The sequence below is a fragment of the Brachyistius frenatus genome, unplaced genomic scaffold (assembly GCF_029030835.1).
Source record: "Brachyistius frenatus isolate BFR_SWC_R1_liver_20210118 unplaced genomic scaffold, ASM2903083v1 Contig_28, whole genome shotgun sequence".
Classification (NCBI taxonomy): domain Eukaryota; kingdom Metazoa; phylum Chordata; class Actinopteri; family Embiotocidae; genus Brachyistius; species Brachyistius frenatus.
The window spans coordinates 2,335,543-2,361,272 of record NW_027210627.1 but is presented as its reverse complement, the minus strand read 5'-3'; the positions used below and the strand labels follow the sequence as shown (position 1 = coordinate 2,361,272).

Sequence of the window (25,730 nt, the reverse complement as noted above, 5' to 3'; positions counted from 1 at the left end):
TCGCCTCACAGCGAAAAGGTTCCGAGTTCCATTCTGGTCCTGGGCCTTTCTGTGCAGAGTTTCCATGTTCTCCCTGTGCCTGCGTGGGTTCTCTCCGGGTACTCCGGCTTCCTGCCACCATCCAAAAACATGCATCTCAGGTTAATTGGTGGTTCTACAAATTGCCCTTAGGTGTGAATGAGAGCGTGAATGGTCTTTGTTTCCGTTGGTCCTGTGATGGACTGGTGACCTATCCAGGTGTACTCTGCCTTCGCCCAAAGTGAGCTGGGATAGGCTTAAGCCCCCCCCCCCCCCCCCGGTAAAGCTGGTACAGATAATGGATGGATGGAGTTTTAATAGAGAAGAATAACAAGCTTTTTCAATTTACCATGCTGCAGCTCAGCACCGAAAAACACAAATCTTGCTAAACTAATGAGCTCTTAGACTAAAATCTGGAACGCTGAGGCCATTTAAAAGAAGGGCTGACTGCACTTTTTTCAGATGGGTCGGATTCTGTAGTGTTTGAAGAGCACTTACCTATATTTTCTCCCAGCCAGTGTTTATTGAAAGCTTTGAATGAAAAGGCTGGCTTTCTTATTGTCAACAAATCTCATGAAAAGGCCAAAGCCTAATATATTTTATTTCTGTGTACCATTAGAGTGCAGTTATTGTTGAGAAACTACTAAAATATCAGTGATGCACACTGTTGACAAGGTGACGTGTTCCTTCATGATCCTGGTCACTGTACTTGGTTTTGCGTCAGCCCCATACGGCTGCAAAATGCAGCAGTTACATCGAAATAAAATACAGTATTAACACCGATACAATCCATTCGGCTAATTTCTGAGCAGCAGTACTGTTTGGTATCTGATTTCACTTGGAAATTAACCGGTAAAATACACACACTAAATGGAGCTGGCACTTTTTTTTTTTTAAAACAAAAGTCGGAATGAATGCAAACTAGAAATGATTCCTTGTAATTGCTGTTTAACTGTGCATTTTGGATTCAAACGAATAATTGTTTATAGAAGATTAAATGTTTCCTGTTTTGGAACAGTGTGTAAAATAAAAAGTGATAGACCTACTTTGGATGTTGGAAAAAACTGAAATGGATTTCTTCGATGATATTTTTGACAATAAGAAATAAATAAGGAAGGCCAACCTTATATTTTAATACAGAGGACACAGATAGGCTAATTCATTCAGGTTCTCTGACAGGTTCTGTTATAACAGACGGTAGCAGAAAAGAAAGTCCTGGACTACGTGTCCCACTCTCTGTCCCCGTCATACCAGCCAGAGGAGACCTCGTAGTAGAAACATGCGTCCGTTTGGTCGTCCTTCATCACATAAATTGAATTTAAGTGAATGGATTCGTGTGACTGATTTACCTTCCCTTCTTTCTACTCTCTTGCAGGCTGAGGGACAGAGTCACGGTGAAAACAGGCCCACGTCACATCGTTCGTGAGGTGGAAGAAGACATTTTTAAAATGACCATCAAGTCGGTGTTGAAGTCGGACTCTGGAATTTACATTTGCAGGATCATTAATGAGTATGGGACAAAACAGTGTGAAGGAAAGCTGGACGTGAAAGGTATGTTTTAATTGATGTATTATTGTAATAAATGTGTTTGTCCACATTTCGCTTTCGCTACCGTCTAGTGACTAATAATGGATTTGATCTTTTGGTAGTTTTGTCAAATGAATTGTATTCAACATTGTTTGTGATTCCCCGTATTGATACCGTAACTCCAAGTGAGTAAATAAGTTTACCTGTGGACGTTTAGGTATCACTTCAGAAAATGTCCTTTAATTATACCCAGCTCGACCAGTTGAACCCGGCCTCGCCGTCATCCGCCCGGTCAGGGACATCACAGCCAAGGCCGGGGAGACGGTTTTGTTCGAGTGTCACGCCATCGGACCGAAGGACACCGACGTGGACTGGCTTGCCGACGGGAAACTGATCCAGCCGGCGTTGCTCAACTGCAAGATGCACTTCGACGGAAGGAAGTGCCGACTGCTCCTCAACTCCGTACACGAGGACGACAGCGGGACGTACATGTGCAAGCTCAGCACAGCTAAAGGTAGACAAGAATGTCCATCACAATATGTGCGATATAAAAATGTCCTTTCTCTCTCTTCTTCTACTTACAAAATATAATTTTTTACTTTCTCAGAGGAAGTGACGTCATGTGGAAAACTCAAAGTCATTCCCTCCTTTGAGCCTCTCTTTACTCGCAAGTTGGACGTTTTGGAAGTGATTGAGGGGCGTAACGCTCGATTCGACTGCAAAGTCAGCGGGACGCCACCTCCCAAGGTCCTCTGGAGTCACTTTGGTACGACGGTCGTGCTTCATAGTGTCGTTGGGATCTACAGTATCTACAGTTTTAGGATTTAGAAATTGTCGCTGGAACCACCCGTATCTCCATCTTTGTGGTTCTAACCCTCCTGGCTGTTGATTTAATGATTTATAACTCCTTTTGGTATTAAACTGTTCTACAAATTGTCATTTTTTTTTCCTCCTTAGACCATCCACTACAAGAAAGCGAGGATGTTCGTATTCTTCAAGAGGGCGGCCGGTATTCTCTGATCATTTCTCACGTGACCAACGAGGATGAAGGTTTCTACACTGTCACGGCTCGTAACGGTCACGGCGACGCAGAGAGCTCCGCTGAGCTTTACATACAAGAACCTCGGCCAGCCATCTCCTCACAGATGTGAGATCGTGTTATTTCTTGGATGTTAGCTCACGGATAGTTTATGGATCATCCACTAAAGCGCGCAAGGTCGTGCCATTTGTATGTATCTGTTCCGTTCTTCCCTTCACCTTAGGGCTAAACTGGAGAAGATGCCGTCCATCCCGGAGGAGCCGGAGGTCCCGGAGAACGAGGTGGAGCGTTTCACCATGCCCGACTTCATCAAACCCCTTTACGACCTGGATGTGATCGAGGGCAAGGAGGCTGTTCTCAAATGCAAAGTGGCCGGTTTGCCGTACCCGACCATTGTCTGGTTCCATAATGGCAAGAAGATCGAAAGCACCGAGGACAGAAAGATGACACAGTGTAGGTGTTTCCAAATAGATCCACATTCACCTGATGTTCAGGCCATCAATATTTGTGGTTGTTTACAAAGCAAATGCACAATTTGCAATTTATTTCCAATTGGTCTTTCATTACTTTAAAAAAATTTTTTTTTATAAAGAAAACAGTCAAATTAATATTCTATTAAAAATGAAAATAAAGCACTGAGAACACTATTTCATTGATGAACAGTAAATGTGCCTGTCAGTGCCTTGCTTGAAATAACCAATATGACAATTAAAAAAATGAAATAATATGAGCATTTTTTTTTCTGTGCTGGGTTAGGTAACTAAAACTACTAAGTTAAAGTTGGGGAATTTTTTTTTCATGGTTATCACAAAACCGCACTGCTTCCACCTTGTGTTGAAAGAGATAAATCATTACCAGCAAGAGCAGTCACCTTTCAAGTAAACTGGAAAATTTCAACTTAAGTAGTTTAAAGTACTTTCATTATCCATGAAGTTTCATATTTTATGCCAAATTATTTTTACAATTATTTTTTTAATTATTATTATTATTTAAAATGTCATGTTGAATGTAGTAATCTAAGTGGCAGAAATATGCAACTACTTCATACTTGGCCTACATCACATCTTTTCACTCTTCCTTCTGTGCTTCCTTCTGCAGTTCGTGATGTCCACAGCCTGGTCATTCGCTCTGTGTGTCACGCCCACGGTGGCGTCTACAAGAGTGTCATCTCCAACAAAGTAGGCAAGGCCACCTGCTACGCTCATCTCTATGTGACAGGTAATTGCATTTCTCTTTTTGGCATGTACCTCAAGAAAAGAACAAAGACAGGTTTTGATTACATAATTGCGGTTAATAATACACAGTAGACCAATGCAATGTGTAACAATGACTTGGATAAGGCCATATCAGAGGAATAAATCCATTGTTGTGATTTTCAGACATCCTGCCTGACCCTCCTGATGGGACTCCAGTGATCGAGTCCATCACGGGTAAAACGATCACCTTAAGCTGGAAAAAACCGAGAAGGCTGGACCCTTCTATTGGTACGCAAGAGCAGCAATCAGATAAGCTTTAGTCCCCAGATAAAACAAGTAAATTATATTTTTTATTTTTTCTGATGATATAATGCATAAACATTTAACATTCTAACAAAAATCCTCTTTTGACAGCAGCACTTTACTTTAATCTGATGGTAATTTAACGTGTCGATCTCATATCTGTATAATCAGCCTGCTCAGTTGTTCTCCTCTGGATCTGGTAAAACTTCTGTATCGCTTTTGGCATGGAACTCGTCTGAATTGAAGGATGCTGGATCAATGCAAAGACTGCAGCAGCTCACGATGGAAACATGCACAAAAACACTGTAACACATTTAATATTGCACAAAATCCGTTCAATAAACTCTGAAATACTATGAAATTGAGCATTTGAAAACTTTCTTCTCAGTCTACAAAAAAGGATTTCGCCTCATGGTGCAAGAGAGTAGAGCTGAAGAGATTTAAAAAAAAAAAAAACTTTCCATGTATTTCTAATATTCTGAACATCCAGAAAATATATACAACCCCATTTCCCAAAAAGTTGGGACATTGTGTAAAATTTAAATAAAAACAGAATGCAACGATTTGCAAATCACATAAACCCATATTTAATTGCAAGTAGACCAATGACAACATATCAAATGCCATCAAATTCAAAATGAGCATTTCATTTTCATAAAACAACATTTCTCCATTTCAACATTTGACATGTTGTCTTTGGTCTATTTTCCATTAAATATGGGTTTACAGGATTTGTAAATCATTACATTCTATTTTTACATACATTTTGCAGAGCATCCCAACTTTTTTTGGAAAAGGGATTGTAGAATACAAATTTAATGAGGTACCCAACTTAACATCCTAACGTACTATGTAAACTCTAACTCCAGATAAAATTAGGCTTTCTTGGAAGCTATGAGTTTCCCAAATTTTTTTTTATCTATTTTTGCATTTTGGATCAAAACCCTTCTTCCAGATCCCAGCTCCCTGATGTATGCCATCCAACAGCAAGCCTTAGGCTCCATCCAGTGGATCATCATCGCCTCAGGCCTGAAGGAGACCACCTACACCATCACGACCCTCTCCAAAGGTGTGCGCTACGCTTTCAGGGTCCTGACCATCACCTCCAAGGCCTTCAGCAAGCCCTCGCCGACCACCGACCCGGTGCAGCTCCTGGACCGAGGTAGGTCAAGGATTTTTAGAGCATCCTTCCATCCAATCCATCAATATGCGTCACAGATTTATATCACAGGTATTAATATTACCTGTGTGATTTTCCTTAAGGTCCCTACCTTCAGGAGGCTCCAGTGATTGTTGACAAGCCAGAAATTGTATATGTGATGGAAAACCAGTCGGTCACCATCCCAGTTACTCTCAATCATGTCAACGCTACAGTTGTCTGGAAGAGGTGTGTGTGTGTGTGTGTGTCTCTGTTGCCAAGTTATTATTATTAGGAAAGAAATGACTCTAGTTAAAGTATTAATCCCCAAATATACTTTACTTTTTCAACGTATAAAGTAAAGTACATTTAAATAGTTTTTTTTAATTAATATTTCATTTTAAATTCTCTGAAGAAAAACGTTTTATAGTGACAATGCAGTTGTATTTATAGTTTTTAAGATTTAATCTATTTAACTATTATACTTTTAGTTTATTGTTGTGTTATTTGGTGCTAAAGTATCCACTTTCCCAACCCCGGTGCATTGCAGGATCGTCAAGAGTGTATGACTGACGATCATAAATAAAACATGACGAGGCATATTCGAGCAGCTGTTTTATTCCAAGTTATTATCAAAGATTCCAGAGCAGTGAAAAAAAAAAAAATCAAATATTATGTTCTGACTCACGGTCATGCAAGTGCAAAACACGAGCAGCGACAGCCTGCTGGCCTCCTACCTGTAAGCGTATTGATCCTGGTTTTTAAAAATACTCTGGTCTCCAGGAGAGGAGCGGCGCTGGCCAGCAAACCGGGCCTGTATGAGATGATGATGCCGGACGACGACCAGCACACGTTGAAGCTGTTCAGAGTGAAGAGTGCCGACGTCGGCGAGATGATGTTCGTGGCCTCCAACAAGTACGGCAGTGACAGCTGCGCCTTCAACGTGGAGATGGCAGGTAGGCAGTAGATCTATACTTCCCTACCGAGCTAAGTCGTCCTGAAAACGGGGAGAAATAACCACGACAGTGAAGTGGTGGAGTTTCCTCAGTGAACGCATTTACTGGAACGAGGAAAAAAAATACAGCGAAGTCACCAGGTATGCAGGTGAAGACAAAAGCAATTGATCTCGGGATAGCTGATCAGGCTATTCAGCAGATGATTGACAATGCAATAGTGAATTAACTTTTAATAAAAATGAATGAAATAAACAATGAATAAATAACTGTCTCAGTTTTTTTTTTTTACCCATTTTAGCATAATATGAGTTCCTGCTGTTATAAACCATTTTTTGAACACATTTTATACAGTCTTCGTCATATGATCTTTTGAACCATTTTACAGTATTTTAACCCTATTTACGAGTATGAATTGACTCATTTAAAGTTATAACAGGTCATTAACATTTCCACTTGTCACATCCACAGCTCCACCAACTTTTGAGACCATTATGGAAGACTTGGATGTTTCTTCTGGGGAGACTCCTCGCTTTGCTGTGGTCGTGGAGGGCAGACCCATTCCTGACATCCTGTGGTTCAAGGTTTTTACATATTTAGCTGTTTATTGCAAAGACATTAGGATTTTTAGACACTTTCAAAAGTCATTTTTAATGCTTTCATACTAGCTTTCTGCTGAGTACAATATATGTCAGGAATACAATGTGTTAAACTGGTCAAATTTGAATTCGCCAAAAGAGATTTTGAGGATTTTGTAATATAACATTTGTAATAATAAATCAAACGTATGATTTCTTTTTTTCAGAATGATATCTTGTTGTCGGAGAGCAGTCATTACACGTTTGTGTATGATGATAATGAGTGTTCCCTGGTGGTACTGAATGCTCGTCCAGAGGACTCGGGCGTGTACACCTGCACTGCCAGGAACTTAGCAGGATCTGTGTCGTGTAAAGCTGAACTCACCGTGCATGAAGGTAAGAAGTCAATCTGTCTGAGCCATAAAAAAAAAAAAAATTGAATGCACAGCCAACAAACAAAGTGAAGGAGTTCACCTGAACAAGCAGGTAATCTAATTAAGACTCGTCCATAACTGTAGCTAAAAGTAAGGAAGATCCTATGGACGACGAGGGGACTATTCTAAGGAAATTGCGCAGACTGACTGACTACTATGACGTCCACAAGGAATTTGGAAGGTAAGCTATTTCTAAGCTCGCAATTGAAATCCTATAAATGCACTATAATGCTAGAAAACCACTTTCTGCACTGTAACCAGTTTGTATTTATTATCCAAGATAAGAAACACCATATTTCTTCATGTCTTCAAGACAATATTTTGATCAGATTTTAAATGAGCCCAGAATTAAGAAACATTAAAATAAGATTGAAATTGTTTCCTCCTGATTTTTTTTCTCCAGAGGTGCATTTTCTTACATGAAGCGTGTGACCCAGAAGGCGGGCAAAATGGAGTACGCTGCAAAGTTCGTCTCCACACGCGCCAAGAAGAAGGCCTCTGCTCTGAGAGAGATGAACCTGCTCTCCAAGATGGACCACGAGAGAGTCCTTTACTTTCACGATGCCTTCGAGAAGAAGAATGCTGTTGTCATCATTACTGAAATGTATCCTTATTACACAATTGAACCACAGCGTTTTTGTTGCAGAGGACACATTTAACCTTGGAAAGGAATCCAAAAAAGAGTAACCAAGTAAAATATTTGAAAAAATAAATTACGTTTAATTTCAATAAAAAAATTGCCTTAATTAATCTTTAAAGATGCCACGAGGAGCTGCTGGACAGATTTACAAGGAAATCCATAGTCATGGAGTCTGATGTAAGTCCTCTGTTTTATGTCTGCTCAGGAAATCCTCACCACTAGACATAACCAATGTAATTTAATTATCTAAGCAATAACAACTATTCTGTGTTCATCAGGTGCGTTCATGTATTAGACAGCTGCTTGAGGGAGTGGACTACCTTCATCATTCAAACATCATACACCTGGACATCAAGGTAGATTTTCATAGATCCTCTTCCACAGTTTCAACAGAGGTTGTAATGAAAATCTATTTCAGTTTAAGTGTACCGGAACTGTTTTTGTTTTTACATTTGATGGCAGAACTTGATTGGATATTATTTTCTTTTTCTTTCTTTCATCAGCCTGATAACATCCTCATGGCAGAACCCCACGGTGATCAGATCCGTATCTGTGATTTTGGCAACGCCATAGAGATCACACCCGATGACGCTCAATACTGCAAATATGGCACACCGGAATTTGTCGCACCAGAAATCGTCAATCAGACGCCGGTCTCAAAAGCAACAGACATATGGTAGAGTATCTATCCTTTACAATAAAATTATTATTTTTTTTTTTTATTTGCTGGTTTTTAAAACACCTTTTCTCTTCTTTACTTTCCTAGGCCAGTTGGAGTTATAACATATCTGTGGTGAGTAAAGTTATCATTATTGTCTTTATTACTAAATGTATTTCAGGATGCTAAATATCAATGAAAGTTTTAGAGTTATCTGTCTGCTCAGGAAAATCTGTAGCTTCACCAGTGAATATGACTGTTTGTTTTCTGTTATCAGTCTGACAGGAGTTTCTCCATTTGCTGGGGAGAACGATCGCAGCTCCGTACTGAACATCAGAAACTATAATGTGGCCTTCGAGGAGAGCATGTTTGCTAACCTTTGCCGAGAGGCTAAAGGGTTCATAATAAAGCTGCTGGTAGCAGACAGGCTGTGAGTATCATTACTAGATCTATATCTTTCTAGATCTAAATTAAATGGTAAATTGTCTGCACTTATACAGCGGTTTACCACCTCAGTGGTCTCAAAGCGCTTTACACTGTTTCCCACTCACCCCATCTCACTCATTCACACACCAACCGTGTCTGAGCTGCCATGGAAGGTGCTCGCCTCGTAGGAGCAAATCTATCGACCATCTGGAGACACAGCCGCCCAAAATTATTGGATAAAACACATATGTAGTATATGATTGCTGCAATAGCTTCAAAATCGTAATCTAAACAGGTAAACAGAGCGTATCAGATGGTGTGAGCCAATTAGAAATTAGGTTGTTTTACAAACCTGATTGGATGAATATTGGACACTATTTAATGTGCAGATAAACTTTACGCAATTTAAAAAAAAAAACACACAAATACAAACCAAATGAGGTAATGATGTGAAGTTTAAAGTTTGTCTATTCAATACCAATTTCATTCAGAATTTCATTTGTTATTTCTATCCCACCTCCAGAGCTGTTTAAACCAGTCAGTAAAATATGTGTCACTGTTTAAACGTCACATTTTTCTCTACCATCTTTTAAGACCATGAGTACCTGTTTAATTTAAGTCGACAGGCGTTCATGTTTATTATATTGTTTCAATTTTAGATGCTTATCTGTTATACTTCTAATTAGTTTTTTCCCCCCATTTATCTAATCCCTGTCTGCAAGTCTAAAACAGTCTGGTGCTCTTCATTTCTTATACTGTATATAGCTGAGACAGCTTAGTTAATTAGGCTGGATAGTGGAACAAATGTGCAGAAGTGGAAAACTGAAATATCTCATTATTTTCTTTTAGGAGACCTGATACTCAGGAATGTCTCAGACACCCCTGGTTCAAGGTGAGACAAAGCACTCTGTAGTGTTAATCCTCCATGATTTCTTTCTCTCATTAATTTTATTTGATCACAATGTTTTTCTTTTAAATGTTATGTCTGTTTACTGTACAGACTCTTAGTAAGGGGAAGGCCATAAGTACAGAAGCCCTAAAGAAGTTTGTGTCTCGCAGAAAATGGCAGGTGAGAGATGTTTCATTTCCTAATTTTCTATGTTGCAGCACACCCAGAATACATTTTGAAATGGTCACATTATGATGCTTACTTTGTCACATTTCCTCTTCTTTTTTTTTTAGCGGTCCCTTATCAGCTATAAATCAAAAATGGTAATGAGATCCATACCCGAGTTGTTGAATGATTCCTCCAGCCATATCTCCATCGCAGTTCCAAGGCACCTTAAAGAGGGTTCACCTTTGCAATCTTCATCCTCCGATTCTGATGAGGACATTGATGAAGTGCCTTTTATTCCAATGCCACTTAACATGGAATTCTCTGGATCAAGGATGTCACTGAATGACATTCAGACCAATGAGCAGGAAACAGAGAAGCAGAATGGAACCAGTAAATGGTCGGGGTCTCCCGCTCAAGCCCAGGATGCAATGGAGGTGGACCCCAAAGGAATGGAGAAAGAAGGGGTCGAAGTCGCAAGTAAAGGCCGCCTGAGGAAAAGGTCATCACAAGACAATGACAAGGGTTCCTCAGATGAAGAATCACCAGCTGAATTGCCCCAAAAGTCAGAGCTGTCTAGAAAACCCCTGAGAAGGGGCTCAAGCATGGAATCTGACAAACCAGAAGGTGGCCGACGAAGAGGGGAGCTGAGACGTGGCGGCTCAGCTGACAGTGCATTGCTGCTCCGGATTACACCAGAGGAGGGCACTGGAGAAGGAAACCAAGAGGATGGCAGGAAAGTTCTGAAGAAAGCTGTCTCTATGGAGCTCCCAAGGAGGAGCACCAGCCCGGGAACTGCCAAGATGAGTCAAGAAGACTATGCCCTTAAACTGGAGCTGATGAGACAGCGACTGCTTCGTGGTGGCTCTGTTGACAACAAGATGAGTGGACTGAGAGGACCTCTGCTGGAAACACTAGGAATGGGAGATGAAAAACGTGCAATATCCTCAGATCGCTACTCTCGTACTTCTCGTCTGGGCCCACCTCCATTAACTAGAGCTGCATCCAGTGATTTCCCAAGGGATGAAGTTCCCAAACCCAAAGTTTTACGCAAAAGTACTTCCTTCAGTCAGGGTGATTCAGAACCCATACCGTTACACCGTCGGTCAGGAGCTCCTCTGGAGATTCCCTTGGCACAGGTAGAAGAGAGAAGGCTGAAGGAGGCTATATCTATGTCGTCTTTAACGGAGCAAATCAAGTTTGACTCCCGTCCTGTGACTCCGAGGGAACCTTCGCCAAAACCGCCAACTCCCGAGTCTGTTGTACAGGAGAGTCCAACCAAAACAGAGAGCGAGGAATCGTTAATGGACAGAGAGACGAAGCCCGATGAGACGATAAATGAAAAGACAGATAGTAATTTTGATGAGAGATCGAGCACAAGTGGCTTCTCAGAGAAAGACATGAGTATTTCAGAAGAACCAATGCTTGAATCGGAGTTCATGGGCCAGAGGATTCCTACACCTCCTCTTACGGCCCAAAGCTCTAAACTGGAAGAGGAAATGGAAGAGGGAGAAAAGGTGCCAGAAGAAAGAGAAGAATTTATGAAAAAGGAAGAGGAAAGAGTTGACTGTGTTGTTGAATCCAGTGTGAAAGAAAATGTTGGTGTTACTGTAGAACATGTAGAAGAGGAAGTAAATGTCCCTGTGAAATCCTCTGAGATGAGCATAAGCACAAGCTCAGTGATGGTGAGACCAACAGAAGAGTATCCCCATCCCCCAGAAAATGTTGTCTCGACGTATGTGCCACCTTCGCTTCCCACTCGAGTTGTTCTTCCAGATGGAAGGACTTCGGCATATGCCAGTATTATGCAGACCATCATGGTCCCTGCAAAACAGCCCTCTAATGACCCACACTTAGGCCCTTCTACACCCGTTGTTATTCCAGCCACTTCGTCGACCTCAGTTTTAACTGAAACATCTCCACCTACCAGCATATCCTCTGATTTACCTGCTTCGCCAAAGACAGTTGTCCTGTCAACCACTGAGCACCCTGCCGTGTACTCGAGGGTGGCGTCACCAGAAATGATCACAAAAGAACCCAGTCCGCCAAAGACCATTTCACATTCCTCATCCCATCAAGAGCTCCCAGCAGGAGCTGACTTAGAGGACATCACGTCCGAAGAGGTCTTTGAGGCCCGTTTCAAGAAACGTGAATCTTCCCTCTCAAGAAGTCTAAAATTTCTCTCCCGGTCAAAGAACGATGATAAACCACAAGCTTCTACCTTAGACTCTACTGAAACGGGTGAAGAGATATACAGACCTGGGCCAATGGGGGCGCCATTAGAACTGGCATCGAGGAGACTTGAGGAGAAGTCAAAGTCCGTCCAGGACCTTCGTGAAGCTCAAAAAGACCAAGGCTTTATGAGAAGGCTCTCTTTGCGCTTGAAGAGAACTCCATCAACAGAGCGCAAGGACGAACACACAAAAGAGGAAGATTCAGCTGCTTCGAAACACAGGCTTTCTTGGACTCTTGGGCGAAGAGGATCTCAGGAAAAGAAAGAAGTAGAAATGATGAGAATGGACGGCGGAGGGGATAAATCGGCGGAACATGATGAAAAAGAGCTCAAGAAACCTAATGAATCACCAGTGTTGGCAATGCGAAGGAAGATTGAATCAACAGTGGCTGGGATCTCCACGAGAATTCGCAGCTACTCCGAGGAAAGAAAAGCATCGGATGAAAAGGAACCAAAGAGGACACCCATTCTTGCCATGCTTCGTCGTTCAACGTCAGAGAGCCGTGCCATGAAGGTCACCAGTATTCCTCAGAACCAACTGGCATCTCAGGCCAATAACGGTGCCTCATCTGAGTCTTTGGACTCTATGTCCAGCCTGAAATCAGAAATATCAAAGGGTATGGGACAATACCTTTTCTTCTTGGAACCATGTTTGACCAGAGAACTATCAGTCACAGTTTTTTTTTTAAAGCGAGACGATTTATGGAGCTGTTTCTTTATATTTCTCATAAAGGTGTGGAGAGTGAGCGCAGATCTCGCTGGGATCGATGGGGCCTGACAAGAGGGAGGCGCGACAAGACAGTGTCGCAGCCCGACATACCGACAGCAATCTCCCGGGAAAATAGTTCCTTACGTTCTCGCCAGTACTCCAAACTGGCTTCTGGTAAGTCATACAAGAGTGTGCATGAAGATATTGTGACGTCATTGGTAACGTGATGAAAACAGTTTGATGTTTTAAGAGTTTCTTTTCTTAGTTAGATGTGACGACTTCTCTCTGCCTATCTGTCCGTTAAATATGAGGCCTGAGCCAGTAGCTGGTTAGCTTAGCAAAGTTAGGCCTGGCAGTGTTGCTTTCGGTGACAGTACAGGTGTAGTAGCCAAGCAACCAGCAGAGACTTTAGGAAGTCACTATTTTTCATAATACATCATAACACAGGATGTATCATAATACAGTATAGATGTGATTGAATTGGTCCGATATTTTTTCCTAACAGATTTCCCTCCAGTGTTCCATATTAAGCTGAGAGATCACATCCTGCTGGAGGGAGATCCAGTGACACTCAGCTGTCTGCCAGCAGGAAGCCCTCACCCACACATCACCTGGATGAAAGGTAAATACGTCTCATGTAAATAAGGCTCTATTACCAAACAGAGGGCATCACAGATGGATGATCAGAATCCCTTTCCTGGCATATTTACAATGATTTACATAATTATTCAACAGCCCGTGATTGCGGAGACATATGTTGCGTCTCGCTGCATACTAACATATGGTACCATGGCAACAGAGGTGACATACAGTGCGGATAAATATTGCTGAAGATAACAAACAACTGGGATTCCTTAGTCATGTGTGATTGGTGTCTAATAATTATTTCATCTTTACATCTCTTGATCATTTTTAATCCACGTTTTCACAGATAAGAAGCCCCTGGAGATTGATGCCAGGATGAATATGATTGCCTGCCCTGATGGCCGGCAGCTACTGATGATCATGCAGACCACTAAAAAGGATGCAGGGGTCTATGAATGCGTTGCTACAAACCCGCTGGCCTCTGTGTCCAGCTCCTGCACAATATCTCTTGCTCGTAAGAACTGAGACACTATTTTCGTCTGTGAAGTGTTGCAAACCATTCGAGTTGTTGCACCTGACACATTTATAACTGTATCAGGTGTATTACTAATTCGATTCAGCAGTTTTGTAGTCTATTCATACCAATATCTTTTTGTTTTACAGGCCTACCCGATCGCCCTGGGACCCCTGAGATCCCTCAGAAGTATAACAACACGGTGTTGGTGCTGTGGAGGCCCTCGGACACCGTGGCCCCTTGCACATACTCTCTGGAGAGGAAAGCAGAGGGTCTGTGTTTACACTGATTCAGTGTTTATCTGCTTATTTTGTCCATATCAACACTTTCAAATGACCACATGCATTTTTTTTAGTTTATGAAAACCCATGTAGGATTTGAAAGAGTTACATAATCTGCAGTGTATGCTTTGTGGTAAAGTCGTATTTGGTGTATTTTTTTTTTATAGTTATATACTGCTATGTTTACTTGAATAAATGATTGAAATACTCCTTCTTTCACTGTCCCCAGGTGAGACCAATTGGCTGATTGTGGCCACTGGGGTGGCAGACTGTTATTACAATGTGACCGACTTACCAGCAGGGGGCTCCTTCAGGTTCAGGGTGGCCTGTGTCAACAAAGCGGGCCAGGGCCCCTACAGCAACCTCTCAGAGGTGGTGAGCCTGGATGCCTCAGGTACGTACAAGCTAAAAAAAAAAAAAAATAAAAAAAAAAGAAGAAAAAACATTTAAGGATCAAGAGAATTATGAGTTGTTTTTTTGTTGTTGTTTTTTTTATAAAGTCATCAAGTAAACATAAAAGTGCAATGTATACAGTCATTAATGAGCATCTTTAAAGATTTACAGATACTTCAAGTGTTATTTTGTTTCCCTTTTTGTAACACTCAACTCCTTACAGATTATATTTTTTTGCTATTTTTCGTCTGGGATAATGTACATTACAGATTATTTAATTTTATTGGAGAATGCGCGTCACATGTATTGTAATCATATCATCAAATGACGTCTTAAGGCATATCCTCTTTTTCCTTGTCTTTCATTAGAACCAGCTAAATCCAGTGCTACTGTGGTGGTCAAGACTGTTCCTGCTACCCCTCCTCCTGCCCCTGTGGTTATGATGTCGTCCATGAAAGTGCCTCCCATTAAACCAGCTACCAGTAAATCTACAACGGCAGCAAACGTCCAACCAGCCCCTCCCTTGACTTCAGCTCCTGCTCCATCTGTGGCGAAATCTGCCTCCCCGCTAACCGTGAAGCCTCCTGTGCAGGTTGACGCCAGCCGTCCTGCTGTCACTCCGCCCGTTATCATAACCCCCGCTGAACAAACTCCAGTTCAGACCACCACAGCTGCCCAAGCCACGCCAGCCAAGGCCAAGACCACCATCAGCATCAGTGTGAGCAAACCCAAAACCAAGCTGACGCCTCCACCTGTTGTTCCACCCAAACCTGTGAGTCCCGTGCATGCTGCTTCCCCCTCTCCTGTAACACCAGCCGCACCTGTCATCGGGAAACCCATTTCATCCGTGCCGATGTACGTGTCGGCCCCGACTGTTCGTGTTACACCACCTCCCCAACCCACCCCGACGACCACCGCGCCCTCGGTCGCCCCTGCGACCATCTCCCCGCCTGTGGTGGTCGTGCAGAGCTTGACGCCAGTGTTACAGGGAGGGGACAGCCGCAGCACGCCGTCCGGACGGGTCACCCCGTCGGGACGGGCCACGCCCTTGGGACGCAGGACGCCACTGGGAAAGTCTGGGGAGGGATCTCTGCGGCAGGGAGTTCCACAGAAACCTTATACGTTCATGGATGAGAAAGCAAGGTAATGACTGGCAATTATTTGGCGATTACATAACTCGCAAGCAAGATGATACATCCGTTAAAAGTGGCCTGGTATTCTTATAAAACAGTACAACTCGGATTTTATAACATTTCCTTAACGCACAGGGGTCGGTTCGGTGTGATCCGAGAGTGTCGGGAGAACGCCACGGGCAACCTCTTCATGGCCAAGATTGTTCCGTACGAGGCCGACAGCAAGCAGTCGGTGCTGCAGGAGTACGACATCCTCAAGTCCCTCCATCACGACAAGATCATGGCTCTTCACGAGGCTTACGTCACACCGCGCTACCTGGTGCTTATCTCGGAGTACTGCAGTGGGAAGGAGCTGCTCTACAGCCTCATCGACAGGTGAAGCCGGACCTGTAGTGAAGTTATTTTTAAAGACGGACATTTACAATTGCCTTCAAATATTCGACCCAGAGTCCTCTAACAGGCTGTTTTCTCTCAGGTTCCGTTACTCGGAGGACGACGTGGTGACCTATATTGTGCAGATCCTCCAAGGTCTGGACTACCTCCATACCAGACGCATCCTCCACTTAGACATCAAGCCGGAGAACGTCATCGTCACCTACATGAACATCATCAAGATCATTGATTTCGGCAGCGCTCAGACCTACAACCCTCTCTTCCTCAAGCAATTCAGCCCTCCTATCGGAACGCCGGAGTACATGTGTAAGAGTTCAGGTTTTCACAGCTCACTGGCAATCTAAAATTAAAACTGCTCAAAAGCATAATTTCATATTCACTGATAGAACGATAGTAACGTACATTTTTTTTATTTATTTTTTATTTTTTACGTGTACTTTACATCCATTCCGGTCACAGCAGCGATCTGTTTTTACAGAAAGAAACTCTTAACAAACCCTTTCTAAGCCTCCTGCCCAGCATCAAACAGCATAAAATCAGTGACTACCTGGTGAACATAGTGGAGCATTTAGCAGCTAAAGAGCCAGATATTTTCCTCAGGAGGTGGTTGAGACTAAAAAGAGCTGAATAAAAAGGCACTATTAGACTTACATTCAGCCGGTGGCTACAAACAACAAGACCAAAAAAAAAAAGAAGCTAATTCTGGTGTGTATCAGCTGGATGTGTAAACAATCACATATCAGCCATATCAGCTTTTTTATTTACAGCTTGTAGCATTCACTGAAGGGGACCAAAAATAAAATCAATTTCTGCACCCAATTCCTGTATTCATAATATAGATGAAGATCTGTTTTGCAGGAGATACAAGAGGCCTTTCAAAGTAAAGTTAATTTGTTCACACAAGAGCAAATACCACACTGGCAGTTGTTAAAAAAAAAAAAAAAAAAAAAAAAAAAAATCCCAGTCATACATATTTATAAGAAAGTAAAACATGGATGTCACCAACTATAAGTTATGCAGGTGCATCTCATGAGAAACCACTAAATATAAATATGTTCAACAGCTGCACATGCACTTAAAAGATAACTCTAGAATTCACTTCTTCATTTTTACACTGTATATGCACCATACGGTTATTTTCTGCATTGCACCTTTGTGAGCATTATGCAACTTTTTTAGGAAGGAAATGACTCCACCAAAAATAGTCCAAGCGAGTATAAATGAAAGAACTTACTGGGTTTCCTGTGATAGTTTGTTGATTGTTGATTTATTCTTTTGATACTGATCTTCATTCATTACTGTTTCTTTAGAAGGTTTATTTGACTGTTGTCCCAGTGGGCATGCACAAGCTATAAAAAGAAGAGAGAAGAAATTTACAAAGTAAAATCATTTATATGCACATATTTAATGACAAACACATAATCAGAATCAGAGTTAAAAACTGCTACAAAGACTATTTTCAGATGATAAAGAGCCGTTCAGATTTCCTTTCTTCTTGTTGTAGCTCCGGAGATGGTGAAAGGGGATGTTGTGGGCCCTCCAGCTGACATCTGGAGCGTGGGCGTGCTGACTTTCATCATGTGAGTACTGCTTTCACGGCTTCAACCTGGTACTTTAAATAGAAATGTATTCTTGTTCTTTATGTAAAATGAGGCTTATGATTGAAAACCGTCTGTTGCATTTGTATTTCTGATTTCAGCGGGGGTTTTTATATTCTGTAATTTTACACAGCGTCGGCATCTTGCTGCTCTCTTGTAAACTCTTGTAAAAGTGTTGTAATTCTCAACTAACCTTATAAACTTGGAGCCAGTGGCTTTTAACTGTGCCATTGTCGATACGTTTTGTGAGTGTGAGCAACTTCTTCCTGACGTTTCAGGTTGAGCGGCAGGTCGCCTTTCATGGAAAACGATCCTCAGGAGACCGAAGCCAGGATCCAGGCGGCAAAGTTTGACCTCTCTAAACTCTACCAGAATGTGTCCCAAAGTGCCTCTCTGTTTCTTAAAAAGATCCTCTGTAGCTACCCATGGTGAGCTGAACATTTCATTTATTAATTTTTACTTTTCTGTTTTTCGGTACACAAAGTGCCAAAGTGAGGCGGAATAACACCGCAAGACTCGATAATTGCCAAACGTCTCACTCACTAACACTACGCATGCTATGCTCAAACGCCAAACTAGAGACCGCCAATAACAAAGCCCTGGCAACGAGGTGAGTGTGCAGTATCTCACCGGGGTTATCAAGTGGGCACCTCCCTTCATCGGTTGTTTTGTCGAGTTAGACCCACGACACCTCGGGAAGGCTCGACAGCAGTCCTGACATCCCAGGGACTACTCCTAACATCAGACTACATCTAGCCTAGTATGACTTGTACCTCTATATTTTGGCAACGTTGTCTTTGCTTAAAGCCACAAGTTCATACCCGTTAGACACAAACATAACAACCTTTCTTCCTCGACTAAATCCAGAGACTACCCTCCTAGTAAGACAAAAACAACAAGAAAAAAAAAACTATTTGAAGCCCATCTTTAAAAAAAAATCTCTAATTATTTGGGTTTGGTTCGCAACAGGGCCCGTCCATCCATCAAGGACTGCTTCAATAACTCCTGGCTTCAAGACGCCTACCTGATGCGCCTCCGCAGGCAGACGCTCACCTTTACGACCACCCGTCTCAAGGAATTCTTGGCCGAGCAGCAACGCAGGCGAGAGGAGGTGGCCACCAAGCACAAAGTCCTCCTGCGGTCCTACCAGAGCTCGCCGCAAACCCCCACCAGCCCCGTCACGCCGAACGTGCCGACGTCACCCGCCGCCCCCGTCACCCAGTGAACGCAAGGCTCCCAGTTGGCGGGACTTTACGGGGATCTAAGAGGCGAACTTCCTCGGAGCGAGACGAGACTTTGGGCCGTGAGCTGGTGGCGGTTCCTGCTGAACTTAATTAGAAGAAAAAAGAAAAAAAAACTCATTCAAAACCAGCAGTGGCTGTGATCTCCAGAGACATCGTTTATATTTCTTTTCTGGTTCTGAAAGAGAGAAAAGGGAACTCTTACAAAGCTGCAAGAGCCTGACGGCATTTCGTACAGTGTGAACCTCGTTCATGCGAGGCAGGTTGTCGTCTTTCAGTTAGTACCTCGAGGTTTGTGACTTTGCATTCATTGTGGACGAATTACTTCCTTTCTTACGGTCACTTCTGCACTGGTTAAGGAGGACGCATTAATACAGTGTAGGTCACAACACATCTTAGCACAACGAGGAGTACTGCACACAACTCACAGTACATTTTAAAACAGCTGATGCCTTTGTCATTGGAACAACTCCACCGTCAGAGTTACGTATTCAAATATTTCCTGACCAGCCAAATGACCAGAATTCATTCTCGGATGTTTAATTCTGTGTCTTTGATCAACAACTACTAAACATGTCTCCAAAAACCCACAAACTGAAACCATCTTTAGCCTAAAGTCGTGTAATTTACGCTACGTGAGTTTTTATGCTGCTGTAGCACCTCAGTGATGGTCAAGATTGTAGCAGCTCCAGAAAGGAAGTTTTTTTTTTGTTTTTTGTTTTTTGTTTTTTTACAAATGTATTGAGTTCAGAAGATTGACACATTGGTGGCTTCTCTACAAGGGCTATTAGAATAGAACGGTTTAAAAATCAATGCATTTAACCCTTATCAAACAAGATGGTAATGATTATCTAAAATCAGAATTTATATTTTACATTTGTCACTAGATGGCCATCTTTGAGCTTCCATACAAAAGTATTTATCGCCCAGTGATAATGTGGACAGCACCCTGCAGGGCTCCTTCACCACAAATAAGCTAGCAACCGGTTCATTGGCTTCCAGTTACCAATTCAACTCTTCCACTGAGACCAGTGCAAGACATTTCAGAGATATTTATACTCATCTCTGAGCTTTAAAAAAGAAGTTTGATCAATTTTCTTGCACACAGAAGTTTACCTGAGACATGAGACTCTTATTAAATGTAATATTTTTCAGGGTGATTAGTGGTAAACTAAATGATTTTTCTAAACAAACTGGTGACACTGGGGCGCCTCTAAGTGCCCTTAAAGAGCATCAGTCAGCATAAAAATAGCTGAGAAAGAATGTGAAGACATTGCTGAGCGTATTGGTTCTTATTTTAGCTGACATTTTCCCTTGCTAACAGCTACAGCTTTGAAAAAAAGGGAAGTTTGCTTCATTTGGGTTTTTTTTTAAATATAAATTACAGTTTTTAAATGGCAAAACTTTTTATAAATAAAACAAAGGGTTACAATTAGCATCAAATTTTACATAAATTATTTATACTTTAATTAAGGGACATGCGCCTTTTTAGTTTCCGGGCTACACAAACTTCATCGTACACATTGTTTCAAACTTTAATTAAAAAAACCAAACATTGCAGGCCATTAAAGGGAAATAATACATGTTATAATCTAAGACAATCCATAAGGGAAGCATTAACTCGATTAATAAATAACAATCACTCCCATGTATCCCAAACAAGATATATTTAGGTAGATAAATATGTACTAACTAATGAAAATCAAATTTTTGTACAACATAAAGAGAATATATATAAAAGGTAATATGACTCCTTAGCTGGTCGATATTTAGAGAAAATACCCCCAAATATTTCTTTTGGAAATCTACCCATATCTAAGTCTATTCCAGTACAGTTCACTGATCATAAATCAGTGATACATTAATCACATGATTTTCATAATTTTATGGTAACCAAGTGGCTAAGCTGTATTGTTTCTTTTATGTATATTGCTTTCCCTTCTGAGGGCAAATTCACTTTTCCGATCAGCATGTGAAACATTAGAGTTTTTTTTTATGCTGCTGCTGTCGCGTGTTGATATCAAGCACAGATTTTCACACTGAAACAGTCACGTCTGCAACAGTTTGGATGGCAGATTCAACAGATTTAAGTAATCACACACAGACACTGATGAGTGTGTATGATCGGGGGCACACATCAAATCATGAGTGGTTTTAATGTGTACTGACTGACAGAGGTTATTGGTAATTCTGAGATTATTTTACTAGTTCTATATATTCTAATGCTACTGCTAGATAAATACTGCCCTTTCTCTGCAGCTCTTTGTCTTTTTTGGGGGGCGGAGGGCCCTGTAATTTTTCGTATGCAAAGTAGAAGTTAACTGATCACACCGGGAGTTGTTTTAAACCTGGATGAAAACATGCAAGTTCAGCATGAGAATGCGAAATTAAATTGCATACGTCTGTGCAATATATGAAATGGGAGCAGTTTGAAAGCAGACAACAGGGTTTTCGAAGAAAAAAAAGACGTTGGACGCTCCACGTTTTGTATTAAAACGCCGTATTTGTGGAATGTGTTGCAGTGCCTCGTGATGGATATTAGAACCCACAGAGAAAATAGTTTATTAAATGAATGACTAGGTCTTTATTTTAATTACATGAATGTGGACGGATTTATGTGTGTGCGTGTGTGTGCAAATTGTTTATTTATTGAGTGACTGTGTTTGTTACAGCTTCCGCTTTTTATTTGTGAAACTTCTTGAATCTGGCATGGAAACGGCATGACAGGTGTTAAGGTTATGAACAATAAAAGGAAATATGACAAATACGTGAACACAATGTCGCAATTTGTGGGATGAAAACTTTGGTGTGAAAAAGTTGTCGCGGAGTGATGTAATAAACGTTCATTAGACATCCCTGAATCGTAATTACATTTTCATGGCAGACATTATGACTTGTGATTTGAAGAGAAAGCGGCGGTGTATTAATGACGGCTGCATTCCTTTTAGGGGAGCTCTCAATACACCCGAGCATTACCCACTCTGACAAATCAAAGTGCCTGCAGTGAAAAAGGTCCATTGTACTTATATGAACTAATACCACTCCCTCTTCCTGACCCTAAAGTCCAACAATTACGTGCTTACTTTCACAGGGGACGGCTCATATTTCAGCATACTCCTTCTACAACATCTAACTTAACTATTAACTGCTCCAAGAATTAACAAGAGCATGTGATATGAATGCGCTATAAGGATGAGAAAATATCTCTGGAACACTTGTTTCCCACCTTCAATCCATCTTGTCACTTATTAGTGATTCTTAGTACCCAAAGAAGGAGAATGCGATAACTGGCCTTGATCCTTGAAGGCCGACAAAGCTCCTCCTGACCGCTACATAATAAGCATCACGTCTCAGGTTGGCTGACTCTGGAGTGGATCAGAAGCAGAGGGCATCTTTTAGAGGATCTTCAAGGTAAGAAGTGTGGCTTTGAGTTGTAAATAAAATATAAGCATTGGAAGAGTAATTTGTGAAATATTCTTGTCTCGTTTTCAGGTTCCCTTTAAGTGTGAAGCCCCTCTGGCGGCTTCAGATGTCCAAAGCTAAGGCCACGCCCCCTCCTGGGTGCATTCTCAACATCAATGCTCTTCAAGTCCGGGAAGCTGCTATTCGAATCCAGGCTTCGTATCGGGGCCACAAGTGACTGGATGAAGTGACTGGACAGTCTCTTCTCTCAGGCTCTTTTTCTTTTTTTTCACTCAACTGCTTGTGTAATGTACACGACACCATGAATGACCTTAATGGAGGACTGTCCTAAAGGGTGTATCAGAAAGTTCAGAGGGTTGCTACTGCACCCTCAATGTGCTCGGAGCAGCTCCAAGTATTTCAAGTTACGTTGCTTGATCACGATCGGCACCCGAGCTCGAGGGATTTTTACCCGCATGTGTGTATTTGCGATTTCACCGTGGACTTCAGAAGAGAGTGCTCATCAAATTTGATGTAAAACTCGGGAACTCGGGAAATCAGCAAACGGAGTCTCTTCAGAAAGCCTACAGCGATGCAGCGATGAGCCAGGCGAGGTGTTTCGAGCGGGGGCTCGCATTTCAAGAGGAGCCGAGCATCTCTGTCCGACAGCGGAGAAGGTGTGCCGGTTCAGATGTGCAACCATTCGGGTGTTCTTTGACATTCGCCAGGTTGTGCACCATGAACTCATCGGTCAACGCTGATTTCTGCTGCGAGTTTCTGAAAGCGTTTGAGGAAAAACATTCAACGCAAACAGCTGCGGCAAAAATGCCACTTTTGGTTTCTCCAGCGTGACAAAACGTCCGCTGGCAGGGCGTCGCCCGCAACAATATATTTGTAGATATCCACCACCCCTAACACCCGATTTGACTCCCCCGCTACTTTTATTTTGTTCCCCAAAAATGTGACTCAAAATTTGATGCGTGTTCTCTGCTCCAGCCTGTAGTGAAAATGCAAATTCACACAAACCAGTGGTCAGAAAAACGCGTGTAACAAAAGGCGCTGGTGTTGTGGAAGGTGCGTAACTTGGAATACTTACTCATGAAGGTCCTTGCTGCCCCCTGCTGTGTGCATCGTAGCGCTGCACGCCGCTCACGCGCAACAGGAGCAGTCTCTGTACTTTATGATTGCCCCCTCGTATCGTTTCACGCCGGTTTACTCTGCACGGTTGCCATTCTCGTAAAGTTGGTTGGCCTGAATTTCCCTCCTGGCGTTTCTCTTCCAGGTCACGTAGAGAGCTGCAAGAGAAAGGTCCCCCCTAAGATCCTGCAGGAGCTCAGAGATGCGGTTCTTGTCGAGGGCAGCACTGCAAAGCCGGAGTGCTGAGTTGGCGCTTTCCCGGATCTGTTCATCGTCTTGTCCAAGGACGGCAAAGAGCTGAAGGACGGTCCCAAGTACCGCCACATTTTTGAAGACCCGGACTTTGTGGCGCTCGTGGTTCGAGACGGGGTTCTGGCTGATCTCGGAAAATACACAGTCACCGTTAAGAATCCATTTGGACAGACATCTGGATCTGCGTGTATTCGAGTGGAAAATGTGTACAGACTGTTTTCTATAGAATATAAAGCATTTGTTGTTTTTATACTTTGCAATGGTTCATGAATCTAAGTTGAGTTGGTAGAATTAAAATGTAATGAAACACTTTTGGGAAATACTATTTTGTTTGGACAGAGCCAGCTGTTTCACCCTCTTCTTTATGTCCTCGTGCTTTATAAAATCCAGGCTGTAGCTTTACATTTTATCTAAGTATCTACGCGAATAGGAGTATCTTGCAAAACATCTGCAATATCTACTGTAAAAGTACAACTTAAAACAACTTTTTTTTATATTGGATAAGGAGTCAATGATTTAAAAATTTTTTTTTAAAAACATACCAGATGATCACGCTAACAGGTAGACAGAGTTACCCCTAAAAATGTCTTGATGCTAATGTTTGCCAACCGTGTCAGAAATGTCACATACCAAGGTTTCCTTCGAATGACTATAAGTGTCTTCAATAAAATGTTATATTTGAAAAAATAGCCAGCAGTATTTGCTATCTTCAGCAAATCTTACAGCTGATGGCAGTATTTGTATTCTGCTCTCACAGTCCCCGCTAAGGTTTCTAAATGCCCAGACCACATCAAGGCGAAGAAAGGAACAACAGTGGTACTCAAGGCTGAAATAAGTGGGGAGCCTCGTCCAGATGTTGCCTGGCTCAAGGACGGAGATGACATTGACGAAGATGACAGGTAGGCTCACTTAAAGAGGCCGCGTAGTTTCTGATCACCCTGTCAAATACAGTGGAAATGGGATTCAGATCAAAAGCACTTATAATAAATGGTGATAATTGTTTTTTAAGTTTATTATTTGACATCGGAGACACCAACACAATCTTGACCATCAAAAAGGCAAAGTTGTCCGATGCCGGCAAGTATGAAGTGTTTGTGGAGAACGACCTGACATTCCTATGAAGCAGCTGCACCGGTAAACTGTATTAATGCTGCGCTCAAAGCTGTACGTAACTTAAACCATGCTCATAAGAACAAGTAAAAAAATGTTGCTAATGGCTTGTTTTTGAGAATTCTTCTCTATCATCCACTACATCATGTAAAAGGTGTTTTTTTAATGTTGCGAAAATGGCAAAAAGCATGAAGATTTACATTTAGAAAAACATGATGTCACCGTCATAATTGATGCCAAACCACAGTGACATATGAGAATAGTCTACATATTTCTGTATTATTCTCCCTTTGCCTTTTTCTACTTATCTATTGTCCCTTTTTTTTTTGGGGGGGGGGGGTAAACTTTTCAGGCATGTGCATTGATTGAATATACATGCTTTGCTCACAACACCGTTGGCCAGGCAAGGAAAGAAAAGTATTTGTTTTGCAATCAGCCCGTCCACATGAAAAAAGTAAATACAGTCCGTTTTACCTTTAGGAGCATTACCTACAATCATCTCAGTTCTCTTGTGACCTCCTGACTGGAGACAGCCATTTCTATATTGAGCCTGGCCACTGGTGTGGTGAGCAAGGCATGTGCAGCCGATCTACACGCTCTGATGTCGATTAACCAGCAGGTGAAAAGATGAGCCAATGACACACTTTGAATGACAGCCCACCCGCCCTCATTTTCATAATGAGGCAGAAATGTCAAGAAAAAAAAAAATACAGAAATGAATATGTTTGGGGAAATAAATAGTGGGGAAGTGCAAAGGAAAAATAATACAGAAACAAATACATATA

General features: G+C 41.9%; 2 protein-coding genes across 3 annotated transcripts in view; both read left to right on the top strand.

Moving 5' to 3' along the window:
• Positions 1-21,809, top strand: part of spegb (striated muscle enriched protein kinase b) — a 37,332-nt gene extending 15,523 nt beyond the window's left edge. For both annotated transcript variants that reach the window (XM_069698892.1, XM_069698890.1), the window contains exons 9-41: positions 1,394-1,569; positions 1,799-2,059; positions 2,153-2,311; positions 2,503-2,692; positions 2,808-3,037; positions 3,683-3,802; positions 3,964-4,068; positions 5,039-5,245; positions 5,347-5,470; positions 6,005-6,177; positions 6,646-6,758; positions 6,980-7,148; positions 7,271-7,367; positions 7,590-7,790; positions 7,946-8,003; positions 8,105-8,182; positions 8,330-8,502; positions 8,593-8,619; positions 8,762-8,914; positions 9,760-9,802; positions 9,911-9,979; positions 10,093-12,814; positions 12,931-13,080; positions 13,412-13,528; positions 13,838-14,005; positions 14,155-14,277; positions 14,516-14,680; positions 15,048-15,822; positions 15,948-16,187; positions 16,288-16,511; positions 17,710-17,785; positions 18,082-18,231; positions 18,773-21,809. In XM_069698892.1, coding sequence (XP_069554993.1) covers positions 1,394-1,569; positions 1,799-2,059; positions 2,153-2,311; positions 2,503-2,692; positions 2,808-3,037; positions 3,683-3,802; positions 3,964-4,068; positions 5,039-5,245; positions 5,347-5,470; positions 6,005-6,177; positions 6,646-6,758; positions 6,980-7,148; positions 7,271-7,367; positions 7,590-7,790; positions 7,946-8,003; positions 8,105-8,182; positions 8,330-8,502; positions 8,593-8,619; positions 8,762-8,914; positions 9,760-9,802; positions 9,911-9,979; positions 10,093-12,814; positions 12,931-13,080; positions 13,412-13,528; positions 13,838-14,005; positions 14,155-14,277; positions 14,516-14,680; positions 15,048-15,822; positions 15,948-16,187; positions 16,288-16,511; positions 17,710-17,785; positions 18,082-18,231; positions 18,773-19,028 — 8,092 coding nt within the window. In that variant the 3' untranslated portion in view covers positions 19,029-21,809. The remainder of the gene's footprint in view (positions 1-1,393; positions 1,570-1,798; positions 2,060-2,152; positions 2,312-2,502; positions 2,693-2,807; positions 3,038-3,682; positions 3,803-3,963; positions 4,069-5,038; positions 5,246-5,346; positions 5,471-6,004; positions 6,178-6,645; positions 6,759-6,979; positions 7,149-7,270; positions 7,368-7,589; positions 7,791-7,945; positions 8,004-8,104; positions 8,183-8,329; positions 8,503-8,592; positions 8,620-8,761; positions 8,915-9,759; positions 9,803-9,910; positions 9,980-10,092; positions 12,815-12,930; positions 13,081-13,411; positions 13,529-13,837; positions 14,006-14,154; positions 14,278-14,515; positions 14,681-15,047; positions 15,823-15,947; positions 16,188-16,287; positions 16,512-17,709; positions 17,786-18,081; positions 18,232-18,772) is intronic.
• An 87-nt stretch (positions 21,810-21,896) lies between these two features.
• On the top strand, positions 21,897-25,009 carry LOC138621116 (SPEG neighbor protein-like). Its single transcript, XM_069698930.1, is given in 5 exon segments — positions 21,897-22,680; positions 23,729-23,756; positions 23,758-24,039; positions 24,571-24,734; positions 24,845-25,009. Coding segments are annotated over 5 exon segments (693 nt in total). The 5' UTR covers positions 21,897-22,573; the 3' UTR covers positions 24,957-25,009.
• Positions 25,010-25,730: the final 721 nt, after the last annotated feature.